This window comes from Montipora capricornis, unplaced genomic scaffold, assembly GCF_036669925.1.
Source record: "Montipora capricornis isolate CH-2021 unplaced genomic scaffold, ASM3666992v2 scaffold_437, whole genome shotgun sequence".
In the NCBI taxonomy this organism is placed as follows: Eukaryota; Metazoa; Cnidaria; class Anthozoa; order Scleractinia; family Acroporidae; genus Montipora; species Montipora capricornis.
Window position 1 is genome coordinate 18,788 of NW_027180170.1, and position 13,713 is coordinate 32,500.

At 40.9% G+C, this 13,713-nt stretch overlaps 1 protein-coding gene across 1 annotated transcript; it reads left to right on the top strand.

Moving 5' to 3' along the window:
- Positions 1-717: 717 nt before the first annotated feature.
- On the top strand, positions 718-12,542 carry LOC138035917 (NLR family CARD domain-containing protein 3-like). The gene is made up of 6 exons (XM_068882319.1): positions 718-757; positions 2,399-2,440; positions 4,343-4,405; positions 4,540-4,581; positions 8,143-8,205; positions 9,034-12,542. The coding sequence occupies exons 1-6, from the start codon at positions 751-753 to the stop codon at positions 12,087-12,089; spliced, it is 3,273 nt and encodes a 1,090-aa protein (XP_068738420.1). The 5' UTR covers positions 718-750; the 3' UTR covers positions 12,090-12,542.
- Positions 12,543-13,713: the final 1,171 nt, after the last annotated feature.

The following is a 13,713-nucleotide window of genomic DNA, read 5'->3' on the forward strand; positions in this document are numbered from 1 at the left end:
CTCGATTCGCTCTGACGAAGGGCTAACGCTCGAAACGTCAGCTTTTAGAATCTCTGTACGGTGGCCAATTTACATTATCAACTCCGTTGATAAAACCAAATTTACATAATTTAGTTCATTGACACAAAAAGAACACAAAATTTCAAAGAAAAAACGTTGAACTCAGGAACACTTTAAAGACAGTCTATTCCTCATCACCGCTATAATCTTATCTTAATACATATGAGCGTGTAAATAATGAAGTAAAGTCTTGCCAAAATTCATGTATTGAAGCTATGTCAAGTCTCTTTCCGTGAACTTTTCTCATCTCTAGTCCAGTTCATTATCTTAATCGTTAAGAGACATTCGAGTTCTTGGAGAAGAGATTACATAGTTACTGTACCGTACCTTTCCTTCCAGCCTTTTTCAGTGTACGTATATATTATTTTACCCATTATTAAAATTGCTGTTTTATTCAATTGGTTGATTAATCGATCCACTGATTTGATTTGATGAAGACATCCGGATGAGGCTTGAAACAGATGAAGGGAGCTGCAAAGACACACACATAAGAGACACATAATGAGTTGATACATTTTATTGACTTTTTGACTCATAAGGGATGTAGCAAAAACTTTTTTCTTTTTTTTCCTGCAAAGGTACATGTACATGTACATGTACATTGTACTTTCAAAGTTCGCTTAAAAATTAATCACTGTCTTTCTTATTCCTAAAGAATTGTCAAAAGATTTGAAGGACAAAATCAGTGAGATGGAAGGTAGGTGGAGATACATGTATGCAAATGACTCGTATTTCATGAGTTAATTTAAGCGTTTGTAACTTTTGAACTTCTGGCAAGGTTTCCAGTAAGTGGCTTTGTCACTCCTTTTGTGCTTGTTTCACATCGTCATTGTCACTCCTATTCTTGACCTGGTTGTGTTTGTAACACCTTATCTTATTCTTCAGTAAGGAGTCCTTCACTTTCTTTCTTGTGGGTACCTCTCCTTAGTCAATCCTATGACTCTTGGAACTTTCACTTTTTTGCATCATCTTGATAAACTGTCTGTGCAATGCACTATTCCTCCACCGGGTTAGCTGCCTTTCCATTCTTACAGTACCTTTTTGCTTTGTCTGGACTTGATTCAGTATTCTTTCATCTCACTGCTAGCAAACACACACTCAAATAAGCCTCCAGTTCGATGCTAACACAGTCCTCAAAAGTTGACAAGCCTCTCCCACTAACTGGTCTTTTGAAAATTAATATAACCTATCCACATCTGCCAGCATATGATATGATCGGTAAATAGTTAACAGCTTTCTTGTTTTCTTATCCTGTGTCCTGAGATCCTCTTTGGTCTAGTTGATAATACTTGCACCTACATGTATGGTCCGCGGGAGGTATTATGCCCTAAAACCTCCGTCGTTACGTCCATTGACTCAAAAAGAACTTGAAATTTCAAGAAAAAACTGTAACAGTTTAAAGAAAGTTTATTTCCATCACAATTTACATCTTAAAACACAAGAGTGTACATATCTGTATGCATAATCAAATACATGTAGTGCGAGAGTCACTGAAATTTTGGCATAAATTTAGGACGACTCCTCCACGCGTAATCAATTAGTTTCGCGCGGCGATTGACAATATTGCATGATCGCAAGCTGTGTGCTATAAACGAGTCTCAGACGATTCTTAACACCGAGAGAAATGTTCGCATTAATTAATCCTCAGAGAAAATTATACCCTTTATTAGAATTTGCTTTTTTATTGAATTGATTGTCATAAATAATACACCCATTGCTTCGCTTTGATTAAGACATCCTGAAGAGGCTTGAAACTGATGAAGGCAGCAGCAAAGACACCCTAAAAGAGTTGATACATTTTATTGAATTAAGTAATGGTCCGGCTAAGAAGCAGGCAGCCCAGCGGCAAAAGTACTTAGAAGCTGCGAAATATTAATTTTTAATTTCACTCCAATCGAGGCATCTGATTGGCTAATATCGGAAAATGTCGAAAAAAGATGAGAAAAAAATGAAAAAAAAGCCTTTTTTGGATTTCTTCTTCCCCATGCCCTTGATCTCTGTCTCTCGGCCAAATTTGGGCATTGTTCTATGCGCCAATCAAATGGCGCATAGAATCTTGACGATATAATGATTTGTTCTACGAAACAGAATCTAATTTTTTAGACGGCAAGTCGATTACATTTTTCATTGAAATTCAAATTTCGCGCTTTTAGCTGCTTACACCAATGGGAACAGCCGAACTTAATTTGATTAAAAATGTTGGCACATTTTAACTAACCGACGCTATTGCCGCGGGCTATTGTTTTTCTGCCTGCTTTTTAGCCGGACCATTACTTAATTTTTGTCGGCCTAAAGTAATTTGAAGGTTCGCTTAATGATTGCTCTTTTGCTCCCAAAGAAATTTCAAAACATTTGAGGGACAAGTTCAGTGACTTTGAAGGTAGGTGGTATACATGTAAATGGCTCTTATTTTATGAGTTGATTATAATGTGAGTATTTTTATTAGAGAACAACATACATATATAAAAATAATGGATATAATAATGTAAGTTCGAATTTGATCAGCGGTTTAGCTTGTGTCTTTAGTACCCAGTTTTGCGCTGCTCGGGGACCATGTGAGAGTTTGCCCGCCATGTTGTTTTGTTATTTGGCGGACTTTACAGTTTTACCTGTAATCTGAAGAGGTTCGATCGTATTCCGTAAGTCAGTTTTCAGAGAACCATTTGTGTGTTATTCGAAGCGTTATACTAGCAGTGTTTTTCATTTCGCTTGGAAACCGTTAAGAGAATTGTTTCGTAACATGTTTCTGATATCCGACAACTGTAACTGGTCCGCGGTAGAGTTATTGGGACCATAGGTACCCCAAGCTCACGGAGTATCGTTGTTGCGTTACATAAATTTTATAAGGGTTTGTTTAGCGATCGTTATTTAGGGCATTAAAATAGAAATAAAAATACACCAGAATTTCTCGCCTTGCCTCCTTGTCTTATTTATGGTATGTTCTTAGCATTTCTGGACGTTTCAGCGCGATTCCAGGGAGTTTTAATTCTACCGTTTCTCTCTCATATATATTATTCCCCAAGGTTGGTTACTTGCTGGCGGCGGTCTCGCAAATCCATCGAAGGAAATCAGCCGTAAATTGACACCGAACGCTCAGGTCGCCTCCAGATTTAGCCCAGTGCACGTTAAAATCCTCCTCTAACTAGTGCCTTTCTCTATCGGAGAAAAGCAGCCGCGGTGCGGGAATTTCGGCTCGCTAATCTAACTGCCCCCTTCCAGCGAGGACTGCCTGCGATGCTTTGCCACGAAGTTCCGTGCACGGCCGTTGGAAAACACCTTACCGACCGGGCCCAAGGTTCAAATTTGTTACTCACCGGGTTGGCAACGATGTCAGTGACAGGCACACTGTAAAACAAACTGAATGTTTATGTTTTGTTTCCGAAACATCTGTATAATCCATCAACATTTCCCTGAGCTTCGTCCGTATCTGCGTGACAGCTCAGTACCTTCCTGAGAAGGGCCTCACGCTGTTCTTGTCCGTCACTGGGACTAAAGCCTCGTCGCCCACCGTGTGTGTATCAAATTTGAACCTTGGGCCCGGTCAACGGTTTCGGGCGCGGAACGTCCGAACCAAGCATGTTGCTAAGAGCAAAGTCAGCCCACTTCGGCGATTTTCAATTCCTTTCCGTAAACGTTCGTCTGATATAAAGATTGAAATATGTAGCAGCACTATCATCCTTGGTCTCAGTGGAATTTTGGATCGATTTGAGCTTTTTGGAAGAATTTACAGCAGCTTGTGTTTCCGACTACTTCATCGGAGTTTCCAACCTTGAACATAAATATATAGAGAGAAAACAACGAACCTACAAGCTGGAGTAGCGCTGAAATGGCCAAAGTATGCCACAAAAACATTGCTAAGGTATCGAGAATACAAGGCAAGGTATTTTTGTTCGATTCATGTTCTTTATTTAGACTCCTAACCACGTTTGCAAATTCCCATACAAACGCTTATAATTTTGACTGATCGTAATGCTCAAAGCTCAGGGCTTGAATTTTTTCAAGCAAAAAAGTGCAACTGCTATTGTCATCTTAAAACAAAGGAGCACAAGCGTGTTGAAGTAGAGGCCTGTGGGGTAATCTTGCAAATGCTTCAGTATTATCATGTTATTGACGAAGCAGTCTCCATCTCTGTTTTTATAAGCATGTTCCATGTCAAGTCACCTTCATTCATCTTTCTTTGCTTTTTGTTCTTAGTAATTCATTAAAGAGTATATACTTTGCCTTTTACCCCTATTTGTACTTATTGATTGGTTAATCAATTGGTTGATTTGATTTTATTAAGACATCCTGAAGAGGTCTCAAACAGATGAAGGCAGCAACAACGACACACTAAAAGAGACACATGGTGAGTTCATGCATTTTATTGACTTATTGAGTTAACTGAGCTTAACTGAAGGGGTCGAGCAAGAACCATTTTCTTTTTTTCTTGCAAAAAGTTTTCCCAGGGTCACTTAATAGCTGTTTCTTTTATTCCCAAAGAAATGTCAAAAACTATGATGGACAAGCTCTGTGAGATGGAAGGTAGGTCCATATGTAAATGGTTCTTATTTTGTGGGTTAATGTGAGTGTTTTTATTGGACAATGATCGTGATACATGGTCGGAGCAAAGTTTGACCATTTGCAGGTATTAATTCTTACTCAACCACTCACATGATGTCGCAGAGAGTGGTTGAGTGTGTCCCGACCCCTAGGGCCGCTAGATGACGATGATCGGCAAATTAACTGAAAAATCGAACCGAAGTTAAGGACCAAACTCGTCAGATTCTCCTGAATTCCCTAAGCGAAAACCTAACTAACAATTCAACACAAACACCTTTTTCATGTGTTCCATACCCAAGCATGCATACGTCAATCAAAAACTAATACCACCCAATTGGCTTCCTGAACAGAAACAATAGGACAACAGTATATTTGTGCGACGCGTGACAATGCGTCAATATCTTCTATCCAATTGCTAAGGTAGAAATTCCTCAGTTGTTTAAAGACCCTGAGTGTTTGGCCCAGCCAGAGTTGACCACACAACCTTCTTTGCGGAAGTCCGATGCAGAACTAACAGAGGCAAATGATTAACTGAGTTGTTTTTTTTTTATACTTCTTGCTCTTATTTTGCAAGACTGCCTGTGCATTTTTTTATTGCGTACAATGAAATACATGTAGCTCGTTGGAATCATTAGCAGTCAACCTGCTAATTACTAATAAAGATGGACTTACGATTTGTCGGGTTTCATAGCCATTCCCTTCTATTAACTATGATTCTCCTGAAGTCCGTAAACGAAAACCAAATTAACAATTCAACAGGAAAAGCTTTTCCATGTGCTCCATACTCAAGCGTGCATACTGTACGTCAATAAAAAACTAATGCCACCCGATGGGCTTTCTGAATAAAAACAAAAGGACAACAGTATCTTTGTGTGGTGCACAACTAACTGAGCCAAACGATCAACTGGGTGTTTTTGACACTTTTTGCTCTTTTTGTGCATTTTTCATTACGTAGAATGAAATAGCTCGTCAAAGCTATTAGCAGTCAACCTACTAACTGCTAAGCAAGGTAGACTTACGATTTTCTCCGTACCTTTCTTTTAAAAAGAAAGATTAAAATATGAGAGAAACAAAATTCGATTTGTACGAACAAACTTCGTTCGCTAGTGCTTCTCGAGTAACAATTCCAGCATACGAGCATGGCTAAATGACCCAAAGGCAGTATTACATTCAGTAGTTCGATGTCCAATCGCTGAGCACCTGAAAACCATTTATTCCTGACAAAGGTTTGATGGTTTCAAAGGTATCAGGTCGTTTCACGAACGAGTCGTTTCGCTAACGTCCAGTTCACTAACAACGGAAGTCGATTCGCTAACATCTTTGGTTGTTTCGGTAATGTCCAGTTCGCTAACAACCGAAGTCGATTCGCTAACGTGTGTGGTTGCTCTAAGTATATTTGGCTGCTTTAGTCTTATCTGGGGATTACGAAATATTTGATTGAGACGGCTGTCATAAGGGAACGATTTAAGTCTGTTACATCAAATCGATTACAGTCATTAATCAGCTCGCGCCGCTCGGGTGACTTTTTACCATCCTCAACAAATAGCACAACCTCGTTCCAAGGGTTTCTCTTCTGTGCCTCTGTTGCCGTTACAAATGACAGAGAATACTTGCAATTCTTACCAGTCTCGATCCGTCGAGAATGAGCATTACAGCATTACGAGGGCACCTAAATCACTTGAAACCAAACGCGTGCCTTTATTCACATTGAAATTATTTTCATGAAAACAATAAGATGCGCTCGCGCGGCTCTCAGTAAAGGGTGTGAGACTATTTCATCTTCAATAGGATATTGTTTCAGCACCTTAATGATATGCATCCTCAACAAAGAATAGAGAACACTTCTAATAACTACCGATCATATTGCTGCGATTTCGACCTGTTGAAAAGAGCATTGCAGTATAAAAGCGCTCTGCTATTTGTCCATTTCATTCCACTTACCTTGTTGGAAGTATCTGACGACAACTCTCTGGAAATAATCTTAATCATGGAAAGCTTTTATTGCATCTTTTGCCCCGAAGAAGCTACCTCACGGCAAGAGACGCTTTTATGTGACAGCTGCGACAGGTGGCAACACCGACGTTGCGAGACAGGGATAAGTAGGATTTCTGGACCGTCGCGGAAGTCACCATGTTTTCAGAAACAAGTGATATGCCAGGCCCACCTGAAGAACCATCCCTACATCGAGCACATTCTGTTGTGGAACCAGTGGCCGGCCATGATGCTATCGCCGACCAAGGGGCCTCTTCAGTAACATACCAGTTGGTGGAGCAGGGGACAAAGCGGGGCAAGGCTAGACTCGTAGACGGCCTTGGATTTACATTCAACCTGCAATCTAGGAGATCCTATGCGACGTATTGGCAGTGTACAGTTCATCCCAAAGAAAATCCATGCAGAGCTTCTGTTGCTGAACGAGATGGCAGTTTTCAGCCAGGGAAGAACTCTCACAATCACCCCGCTGAGGTTGGAATAAACCGCAAAAGTTGTCAGTTAAGTGAAGGCAAAGGATGGCCAGGAAAAACCAATGTTCCTTGTCCTTTGGCGTTTGGCCCAGACGGAGCCCCTCCGAGACCTGGCTGATTACGCGAAACGGCAATGGATCAAGAGTGCAGTGTTCCCGCCCAAGGATTGGAGTGTTTATAAACAGCCCATACGCACAAATAATGACATAGAGGGGTGGCATAATGCACTGAATTAACGCGCTGGTGGACAGAGTGGTTTGCCACTCTACTTACTCATTGAACTGTTGGAAAGGGAGGCCCGACTGACAAGCATCACCACAAGGCTAGTTTCAAATGAAAAACTCTCTAGGATACAGCGCAAATGCTATAGAAATGTTTAGAAAAAGTTTTTGGGTTTCAGGGGAGAAATACAAAATTCGCAAAATAAATGCTGCCTATTTGCGTGAGTCGTGTTCTCCTCTAAATGGACCAGTTCTTGCACAATGATTTGCAAATATATTTAGATTTTAAAGCCATTAATAATTATTGTAATGATTTACAACTAGACTTATTTAAGAAAAATATGCTTAGTAACTTTAAGGACTAGCTAATTTTTAGTATTAGTAAAAATTAAAGATTGATTTGGCCGCTCTTTGGCACTGGGTTCGAGTATTCATAATCAAGATGCCGACGTGGTTTTTCCATATACATATGCTTTACAATTAATTTTCACAAATTGGCCTCTACTTCTCTCATAACTGTAAAGTGGGAGGTTTCCCCCCATATAAATAACGTGCAAATGAAGAACAAAGTCTGAATGCTTATTTGTTATGTATATTGCACATGGTCACGCGAAAGGTACATTACGCACTATATGTCAATTTAAACGAATGGCAAGTCATTAGCGAACTGACCTAATAAGTTAACGAAACGACTTTTAGTTGTTATTGAAACAAACAAAAATGTTAGCGTAACAAGCAAATACGTTAGCGAAACGACTTCCGTTGTTAGCGAACTGGGCGTTAGCGAAATGACTTGTATTTGTTTCAAAATACACAAAAAGTAACGCTCACTAGTTCATCTTTTATTTTACTGTTTAAAGAAATGCTGAAGCAGTTGAAGTCGCAGGGAGACAGTTCGAATACTAAACTTGGACAGACTGAAGGTACATTGAAGAATCGCATAATTCATGAGATGGACTGACAGAAATTGCTAGAAATCCCACAACGGTATCTAAAATATGTACACAGTCATCAGTTTTGCATTTACTGAGATCAACTTTCATTGTAGGTAGAGGGTATTTAGCTCTTGATAAAACTGAATCAAAGGAACTTGCCATCTTTTGAGTCATCAATACAGTAGTGCATTATAATGAGAGAAGTATTGACGATGACATCACCAACTCGCAGCTAGTCTGAATAATTGTTATAATTGCATATTTTTGGACATAATTTTTAACTTCCAAGTATTCTGTGGTATGCTGAAATGCATCATTATTTGTACTGACTGGAAGCGAAAATGATCATTGGATTTGTAGGGCAACTCGCAAAGAAGCAAAGAAGAGCTTAAAAGAATTCAGGTCTCAACGGAATTCGGGCCTATGACCGTGCCATTGCGCTGCAATGCTCTACCATCTCAGCCATCGGAGATACATGACTAAAGCATGAACGTGCAATGCACTCACTTCCATATGGCTTGAGAGATCAGATGATAGAGCAGCGTAGGACAATCGCATACTTATGAAATCAAGTCCAGTTCAGGGGTGGAATTCTTTTTAGGCTTCCTTTGCAACTGCCGAACTTACTGCGATGGTCATTCGCACTTAGAGTCGGCACAACCCGAAGTTCAATTTATATATGACTCACATATTTCACTATCAATTAAAAGTACAGTCGACCTTAAGACAACTAAGGTGTAAGTATCATTCTCAAACATTCAAGGTAGGGAGAACAACGGTGTTTTTATGTGCAAGTAATGACTTTCTCTCTTTCAGATGCTTATGGGCCAGCGGCTGACTTTATCGACGTTATTCGACAACTGTACAAAAACCGTGAAGGATGGCTTGCGCCATTCCCGTGGTGCGAAGAGTTTGGATTCCATCTTGACAACGTTTTTACCAGGCTCAAAATGGTCAGCAGGAAAAAAGAACGAGGGGTAAAGACTGATTCCATTGTCAACATGTTGGAAATCTTCAAACCACACGAGGAATGTTCACAACCCAAAAGAGTTTTGATTGAAGGACAGCCAGGCATGGGAAAGACAACCTATTGTAACAAGGTGGCTTACAACTGGGCGAAGAACTGTAAAGCTGAAGATTCGTTTCCTGATGTCCAAGTGTTGCTGTTGTTGAAATGTAGAGACATTAACTCTGACGTATGGGAGGCTATCGATGACCAGCTTCTACCACGAGACATGAAGGAGGAACAAAAGGAGAAGTTTTTCACGTTTGTTCAGAACTATCAGTCAAAGGTTTTGCTGGTACTTGACGGATTGGATGAGTTGCCAAGCGATTATTTACCCGTCTATAAAGAAATCGTTCAAGGGAGAATGCTTCCAAAATGTTACTTATTGGTTACAGCTCGCCACGAAGCTGGGATGAAAGTACGGGAATGCTGTGACACCCTGCTAGAGGTCGAAGGATTTACCGAAGACGCTGCATTTGATTTTATCTCGAGATATTTCAAAACCGAGGGGCATCTGGCGGCAAAGCTCTTGGACAAGCTGGGCACAGACGCAAGCCTTAGCGGACTAACTGCAAATCCATTAAATACAGCACTTCTTTGCCTCTTTTGCGATGACTTCCAAGGAGATTTGCCTAATGGTAGAACTCTGCTTTACTTCGAAATAGTGCAGTGTGTGCTGAGAAGGTATAGGAGAAAGAAAGAATTACCAAAAGTGGACAAACACCTAACACAATTATATCACGCTGAATTAAAGTATCTTGGTTGTATAGCGTTGAATGGCTTGCTCAAGGATGAGATGTATTTCGACGACAGTGCATTCCGAAATCGTACCAGCAACTTAATACCTGAATTGGGATTTCTGTCGGTTCAGCCTGGACGCAGCAAACGAAGGCCGAGCCGTTGCTATGGGTTTCTACACAAGAGCTTCCAGGAGTTCTTCGCTGCATTTTATCTCAGTTTCCAGCTTGTCGATGGGGAACTTAGTCCTGATGGTTTAGTTGGTGACACAAGATATTTTAAGGACTTTGAACAGGTGCTTATGTTTACCTGTGGTATCTTGGCTCAACAGTGCGAGACAAAAGCCATGGCACTTATGACAAGTATAGCAGGTCAAATTAACCAATCAAATAAGGAGGAAAGTGATGACTACCTATGGACTGCATTGAATTGTATTAAGGAAAGTGAAAAAGAACAGGGTACCTTTGGAAAAAAATTGGCGGGCTCTCTTGGTTCGCTTCTTGAAATTCAGCGTATTTCAGGTAAGCAGCAGATAGGTGACAGTAGCGCTGCTATACTGGCTCACGCAATGGCAGCAAACTCAACGGTGACAGAGTTGACTTTGAAATACAATGGAATCGGCGACTCAGGTGCTGCTGCAATGGCTGAAGCAGTGGAAATCAATTCAACGCTGACAACCTTGAGTTTGTCTGACAATGTAATCGGTGTCTCAGGTGCTGCTGCACTGGCTAAAGCAGTGGAAATCAATTCAACGCTGACAACCTTGAATTTGTCTGACAATGTAATCGGTGACTCAGGTGCTGCCGCACTGGCTAAAGCAGTGGAAATCAATTCAATGCTGACAAAGTTGTGTTTGTCTTCCACTAAAATCGGTGACTCAGGTGCTGCTGCACTGGCTAAAGCAGTGGAAATCAATTCAACGCTGACAACCTTGAATTTGTCTTACAATGAAATCGGTGTCTCAGGTGCTGCTGCACTGGCTAAAGCAGTAGAAATCAATTCAACGCTGACAGAGTTGGATTTGCTATTCAATACCATCCATGACTCAGGTGCTGCTGCACTGGCTAAAGTAGTGGAAACCAATTCAACGCTGACAAAGTTGGATTTCCGTTCCAATAGAATTGGAGACTCAGGTGCTACTGCACTGGCTAAAGCAGTGGAAATTAATTCAAGGCTGACAACCTTGAATTTGTCTTACAATGAAATCGGTGTCTCAGGTGCTGCAGCACTGGCTAAGGCAGTGGAAATCAATTCAACACTGACAGAGTTGGATTTGTGTTCCAATGGAATCGGTGACTCAGGTGCCGCTGCACTGGCTAAAGCAGTGGAAATCAATTCAACGCTGACAACCTTGAATTTGTCTTACAACGAAATCGGTGTCTCAGGTGCTGCTGCACTGGCTAAAGCAGTGGAAATCAATTCAACGCTGACGGAGTTGGATTTGTGTTCCAATGGAATTGGTGACTCAGGTGCGGCTGCACTGGCTAAAGCAGTGGAAATCAATTCAACGCTGACAACCTTGAATTTGTCTTACAATGAAATCAGTGTCTCAGGTGCTACTGCACCGGCTGAAGCAGTGGAAATCAATTCAACGCTGACAGAGTTGGATTTGTGTTCCAATGGAATCGGTGACTCAGGTGCTGCTGCACTGGCTGAAGCAGTGGAAATCAATTCAACGCTGACAACCTTGAATTTGTCTTACAATGAAATCGGTGTCTCAGGTGCTGCTGCACTGGCTAAAGCAGTGGAAATCAATTCAACGCTGACAACCTTGAATTTGTCTGACAATGTAATCGGTGTCTCAGGTGCTGCTGCACTGGCTAAAGCAGTGGAAATCAATTCAACGCTGACAGAGTTGGATTTGCATTCCAATGGCATCGGCGACTCAGGTGCTGCTGCACTGGCTAAAGCAGTGGAAATCAATTCAACGCTGACAGAGTTGGATTTGCATTCCAATGGCATCGGCGACTCAGGTGCTGCTGCACTGGCTAAAGCAGTGGAAATCAATTTAACGCTGACTACCCTGAATTTGTCTTACAATAAAATCGGTGTCTCAGGTGCTGCTGCACTGGCTATAGCGAAAGACCTTACATGGTCTTTTGGCCTAGTTAAACGTGTTTCATACTAATCGTATTCGCCATTGTCAAAACATTTCGAAATTAATCCTCCCTTGCAGTTAAACATTGGGCCAAAGGTCAGAGCCCGAAAGAATTGTCACAATGTTTTAGAATTACTGGCATCCTTTGAACGAGATTAATATACCAAATCGGCTAACCCAGTGTTGTACCCAATGTAAATCTTGCTAGGTTAAGGTTCTTTCTGTGCTGTATTGGCATTAGAATATAGCATTCACATATAAATGAGATCGAAATACATGGAACAAAACTTTTTAACCTCAAAGTGTTTGAATTTTCAATGAAGATCCTTTTTAACAATTGAACAGCAAACAGCGAGTGATAGCATTAATTAAAATGAAATATGCGCCATTATATGAAGTATAATTTGCAACATTTCGTTTTGTATGCATTCAAGAAAGTTCAAGCGAAAGTCTCAAGTGAATGGAAAACCTACGCTTGGATGTAAGCAAAGTGCTAATCCATTGTTGCCACGTCGTTCCACATTAAGTTTCTGGCTTCCTTGTTTTTAGTTTCTTGGTTGTTTCTTGGAGTCACACGATCGCTTATGACTTTTACTCTGTTCTCCGCTTTAAACTGGTCGTGACTTCCGTACACATGGGTATACCCACCAACACACTTGATCACTTAACTTTGAAAATTACTTCGGCCCACTTCGTCAAACCTTTGGTCTCCAACAGCGGTACTTCTCAGGTCTCTCTACACACCTGGACGAGGCGACTTTATCGTGTTGTTTCATTTTTCATTCAGATGAAGAGTCCCATCTAAGAATTGTGGGACAAAGAAAACAAGACAAAGCTATAATAGCAGCCAGGAAAGTCTCGCATGCATGTCTTGACTCTGGAAAGTTTAATAAGGTCTACGAAATTAAGGTGACGAATTCAGTGAACATGACGGCAATGTGAACAAAACATCCCTTTAAATATAAATTTGTGCTTGTCGATGCTTGTCACATCGATCATATTGTGCAATATGGCCGATGAATCCTATGACTGGATGTGTACGAACGCTCTAAAGATGAGATGAAGACGTATAGGGCACTGGGTTATATGCACTATTGATACATAACAGTGATGAGATCATGAGACAGAACTTTTTCTTATCGCAACAGTCGTGCATAAAGACTTAACGGAACTTAAAATACCACATCCATTTGACAAAATAGAAATTAAAATTATGAGTTGTCTCACAACACCACAGCAGGTTACTGTTGATTATTGTTGATCATTGAGCCAGTGAGATATCAGTAATCCGTGAGGGTCAATGCACGCACGTTAGTCAGGTGACTGAATTTATGCAGCAGTCTCGAAATACAGTTGAGTTATTTATCGTGAGATTTTCTGCTCTTTAACGCCTTCAAGCAGCCCTTATCCACAGTTACATTAATTGACGAAACACGCACGATGTATAACCCATAATCACAAGGGGTAACACATAGTGGCAAGGCGTAACACATCATCACAACGCGTAACTCACCTTCACAAAGTGGAACTCACCGTCGCAAGGCGTAACTGACCTTCACAAAGTGTATCTCACTGTTGCAAAGCGTAACTCTCCTTCATAAAGTATTACTCACCTTCACAACGCGTAACTCACCTTCACAAGGCGTAACTGACC

Bases quoted from the DNA above. Each gene is read 5' to 3' on its own strand.
- LOC138035917 (XM_068882319.1), top strand. The intron at 4,406-4,539 runs GTGAGTTCATGC...TTATTCCCAAAG, and splicing joins CACACTAAAAGAGACACATG to AAATGTCAAAAACTATGATG. The intron at 8,206-9,033 runs GTACATTGAAGA...TCTCTCTTTCAG, and splicing joins TAAACTTGGACAGACTGAAG to ATGCTTATGGGCCAGCGGCT.